This window comes from Schistocerca nitens, chromosome 1, assembly GCF_023898315.1.
Source record: "Schistocerca nitens isolate TAMUIC-IGC-003100 chromosome 1, iqSchNite1.1, whole genome shotgun sequence".
Classification (NCBI taxonomy): domain Eukaryota; kingdom Metazoa; phylum Arthropoda; class Insecta; order Orthoptera; family Acrididae; genus Schistocerca; species Schistocerca nitens.
In genome coordinates, this window is record NC_064614.1 from 475,073,699 (window position 1) to 475,094,240 (window position 20,542).

Consider the following 20,542-nt stretch of genomic DNA (forward strand, 5'->3'; position numbering starts at 1 on the left):
TGGCGACACGAAAATAATTTTCTAGAGAAAAAAAACACGATGGTTATGACAAAACAAGGATTAATGGCAACCCTACAATCGACAGCTTTTAACAAATCTCCCACTTTCAGCAATCTCGACCAACATCAAATATAAAAATATTAGATTCTTTGAATAGATAAGTTTCTATAGCTTGAGGCACCGTTTCACCACGTAACAGCGTCACAAAACGCTAAATATCTTTCTAGTTATCCTTAACTACACCATGTTGATGTAATCATGTGCACAAGAATGGTAGTACTTTATAATATAAATATTTATTACATACATTATTTACAGGTCATGTTTAACATATTTAAATAACCGTTTGACGATGAAATGCAGAAGTCATTCTTAAGAGTACTTTTGAAATAAATATTCATATTGATTTATGTTTGAGATACTGTTTTAACAGTATCACTTGAGGTATTAATTCTAACTCAGTAATTAAACTGATTCTTACATTCTAAGAAATGTGTTGTATAAAAATGCAACTTCTTACAATGGCTTTACTTGATTCGTCATAGAAACACGATAAACAGAAAGTCTGCGGACTCATCACACTTACGCTCGCAGAACACACATGTGTAAAAGGAAATATATCACAGTTTTATCGTTATATAAGAATACTACGAGTATGTAACAACAAATACCATGACTATGCGGTAATTGCCAAGTGCAGAAAAAGATCCTGAGCTAATAAGCAACAAAATTTGTTGTTGGAAACGCGATGAGAACAAGAGTGTTGTCAACTCGGTACGTAGTGGCGCTATAATATAGATATTTACACTGCACGTCTCACTATCAGCAAGCTAATTCGTAACAGAATGAATTTTCCAACATAAGAAATGAGAAGAGCATAAATTGTCTGAAATGAAACTGTCTCGTGAACTGTCTTTATATGATCTACTTCGGGTATTAAATGCAAATGCGGACTCGTCGATGAGCAATTTCACGTGAGTACAGAAAGTCCGTCTCCACCCACAGGAAGCGCTTCCCTGCGCCTTGTGTCCTTCACGACGCGAGGACATCTGGGCTCACTCGGCAGCGTGCCGCCCCTGTCACTCGATCATGTTCTCCTTTATCCAGTCGAGGTAGTGGGTGACCCTGGTGTAGACGCCGGGGTAGCCCGGCTCCCCACACTTGTTACCGAAGGAGACGATGCCGATCTGGATCCAGTGCGCGTCTTGCTCCAGCATCAGAGGGCCGCCGGAATCACCCTGAAACATAAAATGCGTCACTTCAGGAAAAGAAGTTTCTGATCTGTTTCTATACGGCATAACTGCAAGTTAATAATCTCAGTAAGATATTTTTCTTGCTCGTATTTTATAAACGGACTGTGTAGTGACAGTACTAGCCAATATTTTAATGTAGTTCCTTAAGAGCTATCTCAGATGAGATTAATTGAGAAGTACTAACTATTGCAGAAGAATATGTATAATAATAATGAACTAACCTCAATGAAAAAGTTTTGACAATATTTACTGGAATACAATTCTTGAAACTGTGTAGCTATTAAGGTAAAATAGTGAACGGCTGCAGACAACCTGTAGGCAAATAAAACTGGAACATCACTCGAAGAACCTGAAAGTGAGGCAGTAATAGAGAAAGTTGAGAAAATGGGTTGCAGCCTATATCCCATTGTACTCAGTCTATAAACTGAGTACGCAATATAGGAAATCAAGGAGAAATTTGTAAAAACAATTAAAGTTTAGGGACAAGAAATAAAAACTTGAGATTCGACGATGACAATGTAATTCTGACGTAAGCGAGAAAGAGTTTGGAAGATACGTCGGATGGAGTGGATAGTCTCTTGAAAAGAGTTTATACGATGAATACTAGTAAAAGTAAAACAAGATACCCCATTGTAGTCGAATTAAATCACGTGGTGTTGCGGTAATTAGATTGGGAAACGAGATAATGAAAGTAGAAGACACATTTTGATGCCTGGGAAGCAAAACAGCAAACGATGATAGAATTATAGAGGATCTAATGCAAAACGGCAATAAAATGGACAGCTTTCTTCAAAAATGGGTTACGTTAGCATCGTATGTAAATGTGTTACGAAGTCCTTACCGAGCGAGGTGGCGCAGTGGCTAGCACACTGGACTCGCATTCGGGAGGACGACGGTTCAATCCCACGTCCGGCCATCCTGATTTAGGTTTTCCGTGATTTCCCTAAATCGCTCTAGGCAAATGCTGGGATGGTTCCTTTGAAAGGGCACGGCCGACTTCCTTCCCCGCCCTTCCCTAATGCGATGAGACCGATGACCTCGCTGTCTGGTCTTCTCCCCGAAACAACCCAACCCAACGAAGTCCTTTTTGAAAGTAATCATTGGAGCGTTGCCTTATACGGAGGCGAAATGTGGAACTTCAACACTGCAGGTAAGAAGACAATAGAAGCTTTTGAAATTTGTTACTACAGAAGAAAGTTAAGACTATATGGATACATCGAGTAACTAAAGAAGAGAAACTGATCTGAATCGGGGAAGAAGCTTTATGAAACAATTTATGAAATAACTGGATAAGGTGATAGAACGTGTCACGAGATATCAAAGTACAGCTACTGTGACAATAGAGGGGAGAGAGAGAGAGAGAGAAGGAGGGAGGGAGAGGAGTAAAATTTGTAAGAGGACACCAATGTTTGAATAAGATAGGCACGCTGGAAAGCATGTAGAGTGCAGTAGCTGTGCACATATAAAAAGTCTTACACAGGATAGATCAGCGTAGAGAGTTGCTTCAAACCAGTCATCGAACGCATGAGTAGTACAACAACACAAGTAATATACTATCTGCACTTGGCAATGTGCAGTCCTCGTAACTTCATTTTGCTTATTGAACCATTCGTAAATCAATATTCTGAAAAAGCTGTAAAATCAGCTTTGTATTTCTCAAGCAAACCGTCTGGCACTGATTGTGAGAATTTCTTGAGCAGTATAGTCAGAGCAACTGAGCCTATGGTGTTCTCGACGTTGCAGAAGGCTGTATGATGTGACTAGGATTAAATACTTCTTTACTTGGTTCGCTCCCATTCCGTGTGGAGTATCTTTCACTGCACTGATTTTATGTTGCTGGCAAGTGGAAACGATGGGCCGGCTGGGATTCAAATCACGGTTGTTACATTCGGTGGCAGTGCAGTGCGCCGTCCGAGCACGCTTCGAGGACCGACTCATAACGTCAGCTCGTCTCGGGCCTTATACCACCATATCCATCTCTTGGAGGTACTAGACCAGCAATACAGTGGGAAAACCTCTGCTGACTTTAGAAGCGAAGAGGAAGATCCTGTAACATACTAAAGCTTTAAGTCTGTCGTGCGAAAGGCTGATATCGAGGTTCTAAACGCTGCCTGGCTCACAATTTTAGTAATCACATACAATCATATCTTTATTTGATAGCTGTAATGCGCAAATCTTACGTGTATCTGCTTTCGTTTTTGACAAACTTGAGTAATATTCTGAAAGATCGTGAGACGACAGTCCACCTATCCTTATAGGAAGAGGTTACTGAACGTAAGCGGCTGCTGACAGACTTTTAGTTTGTTCGAAGAGAGCACTGGCAGCGGCAATTAACATTCGGCGGCAATAAAGCTTTGGGAGAAATGACTCAGTGGAGTAGTCATGGAGAGGCAGTGCCGATCACAAGATCTCATGGAAATCAAATGGCTCTGAGCACTATGCGACTTAACTTCTAAGGTCATCAGTCGCCTAGAACTTAGAACTAATTAAACATAACTAACCTAAGGACATCACACACATCCATGCCCGAGGCAGGATCGAACCTGCGACCGTAGCGGTCGCTCGGTTCCAGACTGTAGCGCCTAGAACCGCACAGCCACTCCGGCCGGCGTTCATGGAAATCGTCAGGTAGTCAAATCACATATAGCAGGAGTCAGACGAATAGTTACTTGTCTACAGATATTCGTAGGGGAGTGACTCTGACAAATGAATATAAGTTTGTAAAGAAGGCTGACGTTCCGCTGAAGTTGAAAGCAGCTACACTACTGGCCATTAAAGTTGCTACACCAAGAAGAAATGCAGATGATAAACGGGTATTCATTGGACAAATATATTATACTGGAACTGACATGTGATTACATTTTCACGCAGTTTGGGTGCATAGATACTGAGAAATCAGTACCCAGAACAACCACCTCTGGCCGTAAAACGGCCTTGATACGCCGGGCATTGAGTCAAACAGAGCTTGGATGGCGTGTACAGGTACAGCTGCCCATGCTTCAACACGATACCACAGAGTAGTGACTGGCGTATTGTGACGAGCCAGTTGCTCGGCCACCATTGACCAGACGTTTCCAATTGGTGAGAGATCTGGAAAACGTGCTGGCCAGGGCAGCAGTCGAACACGACTGCGGTCGTGCATTATCCTGCTGAAATGCAGGGTATCGCAGGGATCGAATGAAGGGTAGAGCCACGGGTCTTAACACATCTGAAATGTAACGTGCACTGTTCAAAGTGCCATCAATGCGAATAAGAGGTGACCGAGACGTGTAACCAATGGCACCCCATACCATCACACCGGGTGATACGCCAGTATGGCGATGACGAATACACGCTTCCAATGTGCGTTCACCGCGATGTCGCCAAACACGGATGCGACCATCATAATGCTGTAAACAGAACCTGGATTCATCCGAAAAAAATGACGTTTTGCCATTCGTGCACCCAGGTTCGTCGTTGAATGCACCATCGCAGGCGCTCCTGTCTATGAGGCAGCATCAAGGGTAACCGCTGCCATGGTCTCCCACCTGATAGTCCATGCTGCTGCAAACGTCGTCGAATTGTTCGTGCAGATGGTTGTTGTCTTGGAAACGTCCCCATCTGTTGTGTCAGGGATCGAGACGTGGCTGCACGATCCGTTACAGCCATGCGGATAAGATGCCCGTCATCTCGACTGCTAGTGATACGAGGCCGCTGGGATCCAGCACGGCGTTCCGTATTACCCTCCTGAACCTACCGATTCCATATTCTGCTAACAGTCGTTGGATCTCGACCAACGCGAGCAGCAATGTCGAGATACGATAAACCGCAATAGCGATAGGCTACAATCCGACCTTTACCAAAGTCGGAAAGTGACGCTAAGCATTTCTCCTTCTTACACGAGTCATCACAACAACGTTTCACCTGGCAACGCCGGTCAACTGCTGTCTGTGTATGAGAAATCGGTTAGAAAGTTTCCTTACGTCAGCACGTTGTAGGTGTCGCCACCGGCGCCAACCTTGTGTGAATTCTCGGAAAAGCTAATCATTTGCATATCAGACCATCGTCTTCCTGTCGGTTAAATTTCGCGTCTGTAGCAAGTCATCTTCGCGGTGTAGCAATTTTAATGGCCAGTAGTGAACCTCTATGACCAGGATATTGGTCATCATCAACTCTTGTACTATACTTTACTTTCCAGTATATACATTCATTATGATGTCAGAGGAGACAGTACACTCTCTGAAAAAAAAAGTGAAGCAAACGAAAGTGGAGGCGAAAATTAAATGAAAATTCACGGACAGCGCGGGTATGTGGTGTTATTTCAGTGATTTAAAAAGAACTTGGCGGTATGGGACCACTTATGTGTATGATGTTGCTCCCCGTCTGACAGATGCATGCACTGATTAGGTTGGGAAATGAATTATAAAGCCGCTGTATCACTTCTGAGGCAAGCTAGCCCACAGCTGTTGTAACTAGTCCTTGATGACCTGGATACTGAGATTGGGACTGAGTTGACATCTGAATTGGTTCCATACACGTTCTATCGGGGACAGATCTGGGAATCTTGCCGGACACTGGAATACGTAAACATCATACAGACAGATCATAGGGAAACATGCCAAATGTGCACAAGCATTGTCCAGTTGAAAAATGATATCAAGATACTGTCGTAAGAGAGGTAGCACGTAAGGACACAGCATGTCCGTGACATACTGGTGAGTCATCAGAGTTCCGGCAATGACTACCAGCCATGACCTGAAGTCTTACCAGATGGTTCCCACGCCATTACGCCAGGAGTAACACCGCTGTGCCTCTCTGAAGCATTGGAAGAATAGGGCCTCTCTCCAGGCCGCCGTCATGCACGCCGATGTTGGTCATCCGGGGTACTACCCAACAGCGTTTCGTCGCTGAGCACAGTGCGACGACGTACATCAGCAGTCGATGTTTCCCGGTAACGATAACACTCCAAAAACAGACGTTTGTGTTACGTTAACAATAGCCTACGCAGACGATGGTTATTCCCTAATCCAGCTGCTGCTAGTCTCTGATCAATGATGCAGGAAGACACATGGAATCCCTTGCTTGTTCTCGGATGCAGGCGGAGATGTGAAGGGGTTATGGTGTGCTTGGTGCACAGTTCGGCGATCTTCCCTTGCAGTGGTCAGATGTGGGCGATGCGAACCCTGATTTGTATGCCTGCCCTCATGTCCACATGCAGCCACACATCGGGCCACTGTAACATCCGAATACCTCACAATTCCGATCAGATCAGCCAGCCAAATGAAGTCCCACAATGAGACCCCCTTCACACACTGTTAGGTTCTGGTAAAGGTGCCTCATACGAGTACCCAGCATCTCCGTGTCCTTCATAGCAATCACTCAACATCTGACACTATTCACGCTCCGTATATACCCTACCAGGGAGAGTAACAACACTAAAAACGAACAACACTAATGTACTCCGGTGGCCGTCGAGTCTGTCACGGAGAACTGAAACTGTAGTACCGCCGATGATGTGTACGTGAGCGAACTTACATTGACGTCAGATCACATCTTCTGGGTGCTCTACTTGTTTTTGTCATGCAGCGTATTTCGGGGCACGTCAGTTCAAGCACAAAGGATATTTTGTTTTTGTTTCTAAGTCACAATACATTTATTCGGTAACGAAATTCGTCTTAAATAATCTATTAGAATTTGAGAAGAACAGTCATGCCCATACCTACGACACTAGAGGGAAAAATGACCTTTATTAACCATTATTATAGATGTTTGTGGCCCAGAAAGGAGTTCGATATGCAGCAACAAAAGGTTTGGACTATGTTGCCATTAACATGTCTGACAGGTAGCAAAGCAAGTTTTAAATCTAAGTTAAAATCTTTACTCCTAGACAACTCTTTTTATCCCATTGACGAATTTCTACCTAAAAACTGATAGCCAGTAAAATAAAACTTATTTGTTACATTCCACCCTGGATTTTCCATTGTTTGAAAGCTTATTTTTAATTGTACATGTATGAGTAGAACTAAAAAAATGATGTGTTCATTAATCTTAACATTAATCGTATCTACATAGTCTGTAAACTGAGTCATTCCACGTTATTTCGATAAAAGAAGCGTTCAAATGATCTGTGGGATATGTAACTTGCTAACTCGCTAAAATATTATCTGGCACATACAGGGTGATTCCGTGATGAGGTTATAAACTTTCAGGGATGATGGAGAAAGGAAAATGTATCAATTTGAGTTACAGTAGGAGGTACAATGGATCAAAACAAGAAAAAAGTCCGTAATCGATAGGCTCTAAAGTGCTTCTTTGCTGCTGTGAAACGCTTCTCTTCTGCTGGACAAGTGCTAGTAGCTCTCAAGGTAAACATTTTAGAGCCCACGTTTTCCCGACGAATTTTTCTTGTTTTGGTCCATACTACCTCCCAAAATACGAAAAGCAAAAGCTTGCAGTAAAAGCATTTCACTGTCAGACATATCGTAACGATTTCCGCTTATAACTTTCAATTGGATCGCTTCCAGACCGGGATTCCTTTCACGGATTGATACAGTTATACCTCTCCATCATCTCTAAAAGTGTGTAACCTCATCACGAAATCACCCGGGATGTGGGATATAATGAATTATTTCGTAGATGTTACTATTTAATGACCTGAGACCTCTAGCACTGACATAGCACTATATCTATATCATTGAAATTTGCACTTGTTTGAAAGAAAGAACTGCATCAATCCAGTTAATAGCAAACACAACCCATCGTTCGCAGTGGTGTACCACACTCAGTAGAATGTATCTTCTAAAGGCTTCCACAAGACTTAACCTCTTATTTTCAACCCATGTTAAATGTTTGTTTTCTTGGCAGTCTCTTACTGTCTGCAAAAATCCCTTGGACCCATTTGGCTGTAACTGTCGTTATTCAACCTTACAAAATCACTGAATGTTACGATACTGCAGTCACATTTGCTACCTGACCGAGTTTCCCCAACCGTTCCAGAAAAAATATGAGATACATAGTTAGTTAGTTAGTTTCATGTTCCATGGATCATTTGCACCATAAATCGTAAATAATGATGTGGATTTTATATTCATATCACAAATTAACAAACTATTTTGTAAATATGGCCACAGGGCGATCAATCACAAGTGGTTTTCTTACAGACGGATGTGAGTTAGTAATTCCTACCTCCACCTTTTACACATTACAGTAATAAATATTCTATTACGGAATAGAAGGAGTTTTAAAGGCGTAACTTTATCAGTTTGTTTTCAAATTTTACTTACTTGTCTGCCAGACATTTGATATCACTGAGCAAGTATCAAAAATTTTTGTTTCAACATTATGCACCCCTTTTTGTGCTAAACCTTAATGTGGAGTAAGGAATGTAAGGAATGTCATTTTTCCTTCTGCTATTGTAATTATGTACATAATTGTTCCTTTTGAACTGTAGTTGATTATTTACAACAAATTCATGAAGGAATAAATATACTGTAAAGGAGTAGTCAGAAGGCAAAAATCCTTAAACAGATGCGTACAAGAAGATCGTGAGTGAGAACCACGTATTACTCTTACAGCACTTTTTTTAGCAATGGAAGTTTTCTTTCTAAAAGATGAGTAACTCCATAGCATCACTCCAGATGACTTTACTGAATGAAAATATGCAAAATAGTCACCTTACTGATTTATCAGCTTTGCGATGATTCTGAGTGCAAATGTAGCTGAGCTAAGTTGTTTTAGAAGTTCCAAAATGTGTTTTTTCCAATCTAAATTCTCATCATCACGGACATCTAAGAATTATGAAGCTTCTCCGTATTTATTACGTCTTCACCATGTGTTACATTTATCCCTGGTGTAGTGCCTCTATATGTGGAGAGCTGATTACGTTGTCTTTTTTAAAACTGAGAGTGAGATCATTTGCAGAAAACCAGTCAATGATACTTTTAAGAATATTATTAACCATTTCCTCTGTTGCTGTTTGTATGTTTGCGTTCATTACAGTACTAGTGCCGTCCGCAAAAATAACTTATTGTGCTGCCTGTATATTAGACAGAAGATCGTTAACATTTACGAGGAACAATAACAGACCTAAGACTGAGTCTTGAAGAACCCCACATTTTATTTCTCCCCCAATTATAATAATCTCTCCTGACCGCAATGGTTGAATTACTTTGTTGAATGACTAAATACGACTTTCTGTAATCTTTTGGGTGGATATGGCACCCATTATATGACTATACCATAAATCCCATTAAACCTCAGTTTATCTAGGAGAATTGTGAGTTAAACAGTTAAATGCCTCAGATAGGTCGCAGAAATTACTGACCGGCGCTTTTTTGTTCCTTAATGGTTGTAAAATTTGGTGAATGAGAGTGTAAATGACATTCTCTTTTGGGCAACCCTTCCGCCATCCGAATAGTGAATTACTGGGAATCTTATTGTTACTCAGGTGAGATACTATTCTAGAATATACCACCTTTTCAAAAATTTTGAAAAATAATGTTAGTAACGAAACAGATCGGTAGTTACTGACTTTTATCAACTTTCTCAAAGAGGGGCTTAACAACTGCATATTTCACCCTCTCTCAAAAAATGCCATGAAGTAGTGTTGCATTGCATGTTTCATATAAGATGATGATCAGCTTGTTAGATGGGAAGAAATCGTTAGTACTCTGTTAGAAACACCAACTCCTGATGAGTTTTTACTTTTTGAGAGAACATATAATTTTCTTAATTTCAGAAGGAGAAGCTGTTACACTCATATGACTCAATTTTATGAGAACTACTTTCTCAACACACTGCTGTGGTTTTTGTCTTGAACTGTTTGTCCATATATTCCCTCCCATACTTAAATAATGATTATTAAACATTTACTACCTGTGACTCATCATTTATAGCCCATCCATTTAATTCCATCATCATTTATAGCCCTTCTATTTCATTCAATATCCTGTTTGTAGCTGGTTTTTCTGTCTCTTATTTCACTACATTTGATGTAACCTTACGTTTGTTGTCAGAAACACTGATTTCTGGCACACTGTGCATATTCCTTGATTTTTCTCAACTTTTCTTACTACTTTTGAGTAGTTTTTGTAGTCTTCAACTACTGTAGGATCTCTACTTTTTCTTGCCAACAGATACATTGCTGTTTTCCTTTGACAAGATACTTTAAGTCCTCTAGTGATTCATGGTTTTGTATATGGCTGTTTAATGTCCTTTCTGATTAGCTTATGCAGAAAGCTATTTTCAAATAATGATAGAAAATTATCATGGAATAGATTAAATTTTGTGTCAGCATTTGGTTCATTATAAATTTCATCCCAGGTCATTCATGTAATCTGTTCTTAAAAGCGCTTTTTCAGGAGTCATTAAGTAATCTTACTGATTTCCATTGAGAAGTATCAACACTGAAAAGCACTTTCTTATTTACCCCAACTGAATGTCCATCATGATAATGCAGAGCATTTGTTGCTGGGTATACAGTTATTTTCTTGCTCTGACGTTCATCAAAGAGTTCTTCTGTCTTCGTCCATCCATGTTAGAAAGTTAAATACTCAGGTCAAATTGCAGGATCCAAATACATTTTCCACATCATTTTTCTAGTAGAATCCTGTGAGAATCTACATTGAAATCACCACTGAGGAGTATCATTATTGAAAGGCACTATCTTATTTATCCTAACTAAATGTGCATCATGTTCAAGCAGACCATGCTGCCTGCTGTTGCCTGACAGATAGCGTAGCTAGGAATCCAGATTCCTCAAAAACAGTTCAAAACTTGCCAGTGGGGATCTACATACGTTTACAATTTAAAGATAAGTATTTTTCAGTATTAACTCAAAAGTACGGAGTCCCATGTGCTAATCACTGCACAATCTACTTGCCTCAATGTATTCTGGCTTAATATATGTCACAACTCTTGCTTTTCAGATATCAGTTATACATGAGTAAGACACCAGACCGTAATATTTTATATTTAACTTCACGAAACCTATGGTTGTGTGGTGCTCAAAAGGCATAAGATGCCTGTCTTTTCATAGCTCTCTAATTTTTCTATACGAGGTGCATTCAAGTTCTAAGGCCTCCGATTTTTTTTCTCCGGACTGGAAAGAGATAGAAACATGCGCATTGTTTTAAAATGAGGCCACGATCATTGTCAATACGTCCCAGAGATGGCAGCACCGTACGGCAGATGGAATTTTACCGCCAGCGGCGAGAATGAGAACTGTTTTAAATACTTAAAATGGCGACATTTTCCTTACTTGAACAGCGTGCAATCATTCGTTTTCTGAATTTGCGTGGTGTGAAACCAATTGAAATTAATCGACAGTTGAAGGAGACATGTGGTGATGGAGTTATGGATGTGTAGAAAGTGCGTTCGTGGGTGCGACAGTTTAATGAAGGCAGAACATCGTGTGACAACAAACTGAAACAACCTCGGGCTCGCACAAGCTAGTCTGACGACATGATCGAGAAAGTGGAGAGAATTGTTTTGGGGGATCGCTGAATGACTGTTGGACAGATCGCCTCCAGAGTTGGCATTTCTGTGGGTTCTGTGCACACAATCCTGCATGACGACCTGAAAATGCGAAAAGTGGGTGCCCGCAACGACAGCATGAATGGGACTTTCTTTTCGTCGGTTGTGACGATGGATGAGACATGGATGCCATTTTTCAATCCAGAAACAAAGCGCCAGTCAACTCAATGGAAGCACACAGATTCACCGCCACCAAAAAAATTTCGGGTAACCGCCAGTGCTGAAAAAATGATGGTGTCCATGTTCTGGGACAGCGAGGGCGAAATCCTTACCCATTGCGTTCCATAGGGCACTACGGTAACGGGTGCATCCTACGAAAGTGTTTTGAAGAACAAATTCCTTCCTGCACTGCAACAAAAACGTCCGGGAAGGGCTGCGCGTGTGCTGTTTCACCAAGACAACGCACCCGCACATCGAGCTAACGTTATGCAATAGTTTCTTCGTAATAACAACTTTCAAGTGATTCCTCATGCTCCCTACTCACCTGACCTGGCTCCTAGTGACTTTTGGCTTTTTACGACAATGAAAGACACTCTCTGTGGCCGCACATTCACCAGCCGTGCTGCTATTGCCTCAGCGATTTTCCAGTGGTCAAAACAGACTCCTAAAGAAGCCTTCGCCGCTGCCATAGAATCATGACGTCAGCGTTGTGAAAAATGTGTACGTCTGCAGGGCGATTACGTCGAGAAGTAACGCCAGATTCATCGATTTCGGGTGAGTAGTTAATTAGAAAAAAAATCGGAGGCCTTAGAACTTGAATGCACCTCGTACAGGCAAGAAGAATCTCTTCTGTCTTATTACCCAGTTCTCTAATACACTACTGGCCATTAAAATTGCTACACCACGTAGATGCCTTCTACAGACGCGAAATTTAACCGACAGGAAGAAGATGCTGTGATATGCAAATCATTAGCTTTTCAGAGCATTCACACAAGGTTGGCACCGGTGGCGACACCTACAACGTGCTGACATGAGGAAAGTTTCCAACCGATTTCTCATACACAAACAGCAGTTGACCGGCGTTGCCTGGTGAAACGATGTTGTGATGCCTCGTCTAAGGAGGAGAAATGCGATCCATCACGTTTCCGTCTTTGATAAAGGTCGGATTGTAGCCTATCGCGATTGCGGTTTGTCGTATCGCGACATTGCTGCTCGCGTTGGTCGAGGTCCAATGACTGTTAGCAGAATATGGAATCGGTGGGTTCAAGGGGGTAATACGGAACGCCGTGCTGGATCCCAACGACCTCGACTAACAGTCGAGATGACAAGCATCTTATCCACATGGCTGTAACGGATCGTGCAGCCACGTCTCGATCCCTGAGTCAACAGATGGTGACGTTTTCAAGATAACAACCATCTGCACGAACAGTTCGACGACGTTTGCAGCAACATGGACTATCAGGTGGGAGGCCATGGCTGCGGTTACCCTTGATGCTGCCTCACAGACAGGAGCGCCGGCGATGGTGTACTCTACGACATACCTGGGTGCACGAATGGCAAAGAGTCATTTTTTCGGATGAATCCAGGTTCTGTTTACAGCATCATGACGGTCGCATCCGTGTTTGGTGACATCGCGGTGAACGCACATTGGAAGCGTGTATTCGTCATCGTCATACTGGCGTATCAGCCAGCGTGATGGTATGGGGTGCCATTGGTTACACGTCTCGGTTCGCACTGACGGCACTTTGAACAGTGCACGTTACATTTCAGATGTGTTACGACCCGTGGCTCTACTCTTCATTCGATCCCTGCGAAACCCTACATTTCAGCAGGATAATGCACGACCGCATGTTGCAGGTCCTGTACGGGCCTTTCTGGATACAGAAAATGTTCGACTGCTGCCCTGGCCAGCACATTCTCCAGCTCTCTCAGTAATTGAGTGGTCAGTGGTGGCCGAGCAACTGGCTCGTCACAATCCGCCAGTCATTACTCTTGATGAACTGTGGTATCGTGTTGAAGTTGCATGGCCAGCTGTACCTGTACACGCCACCCAAGCTCTGCTTGACTCAATGCCCAGGGGTATTACGGCCGTTATTACTGCTTGAGGTGGTTGTTCTGGGTACTGATTTCTCAGGATCTATGCACCCAAATTGCGTGAAAATGTAATCACATGTCAGTTGTGGTATAATATATTTGTCCAATGAATACCCGTTTATCATCTGTATTTCTTCTTGGTGTAGCAGTTTTAATGGCCAGTAGTGTAGTTTTATGAAATAAGCTAGTTTTACTTCTCTGTGCTTTCTTAAGCAATTTTAGAGCTGTTGTGTTATTTTAACTTATTTCACAATAGGTTGCCTCAATCCTGACACTGACCAAAAGCAAGGGTGCCCCTCTCACACTAGCAATCATAGGGATCCATCTCACCTCTACGTTTTCTGCTTGGAGCTCAGCCAATCTATCTTTCCGTCTGTTATTCAGATGTAGGCCACATCTAGTACATCCCCATCTCCCAACTGTAGCAACAGGCACTGCATTCATATGAGATTTCATTTTATATAGCAGCATTTCCTTATGGTAGGTGATGATCATTAGTTCGTCTGTGTGCTAATCATTATTAGTAGTTTTAAACCAATGTCTTGTACAGTAAGTCCATTTTCATAATAATTATTAATTAATATATTGAATTATTTTCTAATTTACTTGTTATTCTCTGATTTAAGTGATATAAACCATGATCTCATGGCAGTGTTTCCCCTATTTTATGTAATAAAAGATAACTAAGGAAAGGCTATAGTTTATCATGAAACAAAATCGAGATCATTAAACAATGATAAAAATTCGTAGGGTCAGAACACGCCAGACACTGGATACAGATCTCTACACTGATCTATTCGAAGTGGATGTTTGTTTGAAGCAATAACTATATCCTACTCAAGAAAACTTTGGAAAACCACCCTACAGTTATACCGTCAGTAACATATGAAAGGCTTATTTCAATAGCAGTACAAGTCCACTTTCGTTCATATTGAGATACAGAGTCCTAAAGTTAAGTGAGCGCTGAAAACTCTGCTGTTGAGATACCAGAAATATTCAAGCATATGGCTTCTTGCTAGAGATGAACCTTTCTTTCTGTTTCTTTGGCTCATTAATTCAGAAGCATTATAGACAGAAAGGTAGAGGTAATGGACTTGTACCACTATTGAAATAAGCCCTTCATATGTTTCCTAACTGCTGCCTCACTTGAATATTCAATATGGTTTCCTTATTCGTTTGGCACTTCCTGACCAACAACTCCAATAATTTGACAACGCCGCTGACCAACAGTACAATGTCATTGTAGCAAACGGAGCAAGACCAGCCTCCACAACAAGAATACTACGACTGCACCGCCGCTGAACAGTTGCTTCTGTTGTAATTTACTGTATCACCATGCACTCTATTTTTCTACCTGTATTTGCATTTTGCTTAGGTTGTTTAACTTACAATAAAGGCGACATTGAAATTTCAGTAACATACAGTTAACAGTAACTCAGTAGACACTCTTCGTGCTTAGCTGCTGCTCTAATAGTTCAGAGCTAAAGAGGATGTGTGTTACGTGATGGTGTGGGCTCACCTGGCAAGCGTCCTTCCCTCCCTGGGCGTAGCCGGCGCAGATGAAGTTCTCGGTGATGTCCTGCAGGTACCGCCTGTCGCAGTCCTCATTGCGCCACACGGGGATAGACGCCTGCCTCTGAACAGTACTTTCTCTGCCACCTGCCGAGACATATTTGCATGTTTCTAAGCTTCTTTTTCTAGGCTGATTTTGATGATAAAGTGCCTGCAGTTAAGTTTTGGATTTATTTTTGGAGGTTCTCATAGAAAGAACTCTTCACAAGGAATGTATTGCAAGTAAACGTTCTTGACAATGAGACACATATACACTCAAATACACAGAGCAACTCGTTCTGGAAGGAAGGAAGAAAGAGAGATTAAGACTTACCGTCTTTTTGACGACGAAATCACTGGAGATCGAGAACAAACCTGGACTGAGCAAAGTGAAGAAAGTATGAAAAAATTAAATTTGGAAAGATAGGTGGGGATTTGAATCTCGTTACTCCCGATTATGAGCCCATAGCCTTAACCGTCTCATTAATCTCTCACGATACTTATTAATTGTACTAAACGACCCTCTATATGCAAGGTTCCTAGCACAAGCCCGTGTGGTGGCGCCCGATCGGGAGATATCCAATTAGAATACTTGTGGTGAGTACATTATCATCGGCAGCATTTTGACGGTACGAAAATCGAGGTTTGGACTCAAGGTTTCTTAACACCAGAAGCTGAGTTATTAACCTGGATTAAATTCCAAACGCCTCGGTGGCTTCATAGAGTGCGGAGTTTGACGCTGTTAATGGTGATTACTCCGTCGGGTAGAGGAGTTATACTCGAGGGGACTCCTAGTGCCCAAGGAGTAGGCTACGAGCCGACTGCTGGTTTCACCGTCTCCCTTCTCACATCATTGACAACATAAACAAATCTTTGTACGAAAGCTTCTAATTACGCTTAAGACACAGCCCTCGAATTTCCTGAAGGAACGGTAAAATTCCACGTCCATATCTCATTCGTACTCTACAAACCACTATTAAATGCATTGCTAGAGCTTATGCCTATTCTAATTTCGTATAGAGCACAGGCAGAACGACTGCTTAAAAGCCTCTGAAGGTGCTGAAATTAGTTTGGTCATTTCTTCAAGGTCCCTATGAGGGTGAAGAATCTCTCCAGCTTCTTCCCCTCGCATTGGTTCTCGAAATCTTGCAAGTAATCTTTCGTGGTATAAACGACCAAGCTCAAAAGTTCACCAGCGTTTCTAATTTACCAAAGTTCAAAAATGGTTAAGTACCTCCAGGAATGTTTTCATCTCGGTAACCTATTGTTATAGTACATAGAGGGCAATACTATAGAAATGGAAAAGGTCGTAAATGATGATAAGTTGGGAGATATTATACTGTGAGAAGAATTTGCCAGAACAATAAAATAGACCTAAGTCGCAACAAAACCCCTGGAGTAGACGACATGGCCGGCTCAAGGATGGAATCGACTGGCTAGTGTCGCAACGGGATAAATATGCCAACAGTTTTGGCGACTGTTTTTGGGTATGTGTACTGCGTATAACTACATTTTTGAGTTAATAAAATCGTTACCGTTACTTTAGACTTGTGATGGGATTTCATTTGGATGCTCCTTCATTATAGAAGAGTGGAAAATCTGGTAGAAATCGACCATAGCGAAGTTCACTTAGCATTCTGGAGAAATGTAGGAACACGCGAGACAGTACTGACCCTTCGCCTTATCTTAAAAGATCGGTTAAGGAAAACATTTGTAGACTTAGACAATTTGACAATACTGGCTGGAATACTCTCTTTGAAATTCCGAAGCTAGCAGGGGTAAAAAACAGGGAGCGAAAGGTCATTTACAACTTATATAGAAACCAGATGGCATCTATAATAGTCGATAGGCATGAAAGGGAAGCAGTGTTTGAGAAGGGAGTGAGACAGGGTTGTAACCTATCCCCGACATTATTCAATCTGCACACTGACCAAGCAGTGAAGGAAACCAAAGAAAAATTCGGAGTAGGATTCAATGTCCAGGCAGAAGAAGTAAACACTTTTAGGTTTTCCGATGATATTGTAATTCTGTCTGAGACAGTAAAGGATCTTGAAGAGGAGTTGAATGGAATGGACAGCGTCTTGAGAGGAGGATATAATATGAACATTAACGAAAGCAAAACAAGTATACCGGTATGAAGCCGCATTTAATCAGGTGATCCTAACAGAATTAGAATAGGAAAGGAAACACTTTAAGTAGTTGACGACTTTTGCTTTTTGGGCAGCTAGAAAACTGGTGACTGCCGAAGTAGAGAGGATATAAAACAAAGACCGGTAATGGTAAGAAAATTGTTTCTGAAGAAGAAAAATTCGTTAACGTCGAATATTTTTAATTGTTACGAAGTCTTTTATGAAAGTATTTGTATGGAGTGTAGCCATGTGTGGAATGAAACATGGACGATAAACAGTTTAGACGAGAAGAAAGTAGAAGCTCTTGAAATGTGGTGCTAGAGAAGAATACTGAAGATGAGACGGGTAAAACACGTAGCTAATAAGGAGGTACTGAAAAGAATTGGGGAGAGAAAAAATTTGTGACACAACGTGGTAGGTTGATAGGATACATTCTAAGGCATCAAGGGATCACTAATTTAGTAATGGAGGGAAGTGTGTGTGGTAAAAATCGTAGATAGAGACCAAGAGATGAATACAGTAAGTAGATTCAGTAGGATGTAGGTTGCAGTAGTTGTTCGAAGATAAAGAGGTTTGCACAGGATGGAGTAGCACAGAGAGCTGCATCAAACCAGTCTTCGGAATTAAGACCACACCAACAACAAAAATTTACTAGTCGTGAAAGTAAGAGCCATATGGGGTGGTCAGAACCAGTCTGAAGAGCATGGTAATAGTATTGCAGGGTAGGCTGTGCTGAGAAAAAATTTTTAACAAAAAAATTTGATACTTTGCACCGTTTCCGATTTAATTAGCATTGAAGTTAGCCAATAACGCCTTTGCACGTGCAAATACAAACAGCCTGCCAGAGACAGTTTCCCCTAATATGTTCATCGTTTGGTTTCATCAAACTGAATATCCGTAGGTTTTGAGAACGTAGCTTAAATTCCACTTCCGAAAAAGACCCATTTTCTAAGGAAATAAGCATTTTAACAACTGGTAACTCATTGACCCACAGATGTCTGTGCGTTACCGCATTTTAGAGCGTGCTAGTAGTAGTAGTAGTAGTGTTCAAATGTGTGTGAAATCTTATGGGACTTAACTGCTAAGGTCATCAGTCCCTAAGCTTACACACTACTTAACCTAAATTATCCTAACGACAAACACACACACACCCATGCCCGAGGGAGGACTCGAACCTCCGCCGGGACCAGCCGCACAGTCCATGACTGCAGCGCCTTAAACCGCAATAGTAGTAGTAGTAGTAGTAGTAGTAATTGAAGCACTTGCACGCGCTAAAATTCGATAATACACAGACATCTGTGGCTCAATGAATTACCAGTTGTTAAAATGCTTCGATTGAGGATATAAAATGTAGACTGGCAATGGCAAGGTAAGCATATCTGAAGAAAGGAAATTTGTTAACATCGAGTATAGATTGAAGTGTCAGGAAGTCGCTTCTGAAAGTATTTGTATGGAGTGTGGCCATGTATGGGAGTGAAACGTGGACGTTAAATGGTTTGGACAAGAACAGATTGGAAACTTTCGAAATGTGGTGCTACAGAAGAATGCTGAAGATTAGATGGGTAGATCACATAACTAATGAGGAGGTATTGAATAGAATTGGGGAGAAGAGAAATTTGTGGCACACCTTGACTAGAAGAAGGGATCGGTTGGTAGGACATGTTCTGAGGCATCAAGGGATCACCAATTTAGTATTGGAGGGCAGCGTGGAGGGTAAAAATCGTGGAGGGAGACCAAGAGATGAATACACTACGCAGATTCAGAAGGATGTAGGTTGCAGTAGGTACAGTGAGATGAAGAAGATTGCACAGGATAGATTAGCATGGAGAGCTGCATCAAACCAGTCTCAGGACTGGAAACTACAACAACAACAGTGCTTCAATTTGCATGCTCACTTACCTGATTGGCTAACGTCAGTGCTAATGAAATCGGAAACGGGGTAACGTACCGAATTTTTTTCCTTAACAATTATTTCTCAGCGCAGCGTACTTTGCAAAACCCCTGGAAGCTTTTCAGGTTTTTACTGATCACGTTTGTATAGCAGTATCCAAGGGGTATTTTGAGCCGCTTTGGTTTTCTTTGTTCGGGCGCACTAGAAATTCATTAGACCTAATAGCAACAAATGACCTGACATCTTTGAGGACATCAATACTGGATCTGGAATCAGTGACCATGAGGCTACTGTACCAACAATGATTACTGATGTACATAGGGCACCTGAAACAAAAATAACGACTAACATGTTCAGTAAGCTAGATAAAGAGGTAGTCTCGTCTTATCTCAAAGAAGAAATTCAGTTATTTGCCCGTGAGCAGGAGCAAGGGGAAGAACTGCGTCTGAAGTTGAAAAGAAAAGGTAACCATGCACTGGATAGCTATGTATCTAGAAGAAAAGTTCGTGATTGGAAGGATCCTCCATGGTATTCAGTCACTGTAAAAACCTTTTGAAGAAACAGTGAGTACTGTATAATAGGTGTAAAACAAAGCCCAGGTCTATAGTAGACACTGAGTGAAAAATGTTTTTCTCTCAAGAGGGCTATGTATGAAGCCGAATCTAATTGAAAGATTTTGTCATGCGTATAGGCTGCCACTGGCACCACAGTTAGTGTCCAGACACTCTTGTATGACACAGGAGGTGAAACTGTGGGGAGCAAAGCAAAAGTAGAATTGCTGAATTACGTTTCTGCTATTCCTTTACTAAGGAAGAGGCAGAAATACTGCGCCACTTTTCTTCCCGCGCCACTGCAAAAATGCGTAAACATATATTACCGTCAGCAGCGTCGAAACAAGCTGAAATCACTAAAATTAAACAATGATCCAGATAGAACCCTGTCATATTCTATACAAAATTTGCAGCATTTTTGCTCACCACAGATTATCATAGAAACGATCCAGGTTGAGCTTTACATGCGCGATCCATGAAGGAAGCAAGGAAGATTAACGTTTAACGTCGTGTCATTAGAGATGGAACAAATTCTTGAATTTAGAAAGGAAATCGAACGTGACCTTTCCAGAGGAACCTTTCCGGAATTTGTCTTAAGGAATTTAGGGAAACCACGAAAAA

The 20,542-nt window shown here is 41.5% G+C and overlaps 1 protein-coding gene across 1 annotated transcript in view; it reads right to left on the minus strand.

Moving 5' to 3' along the window:
* Positions 1-452: 452 nt before the first annotated feature.
* The window catches only part of LOC126254566 (proclotting enzyme), a 176,727-nt gene continuing 156,637 nt past the window's right edge, over positions 453-20,542 (minus strand). Inside the window, exons 8-9 of the mRNA XM_049955326.1 lie at positions 15,319-15,458; positions 453-1,238 (exon numbers count right to left, since the gene is read on the minus strand). Of these exons, the coding sequence (XP_049811283.1) occupies positions 1,080-1,238; positions 15,319-15,458 (299 nt within the window). The 3' untranslated portion in view covers positions 453-1,079. The remainder of the gene's footprint in view (positions 1,239-15,318; positions 15,459-20,542) is intronic.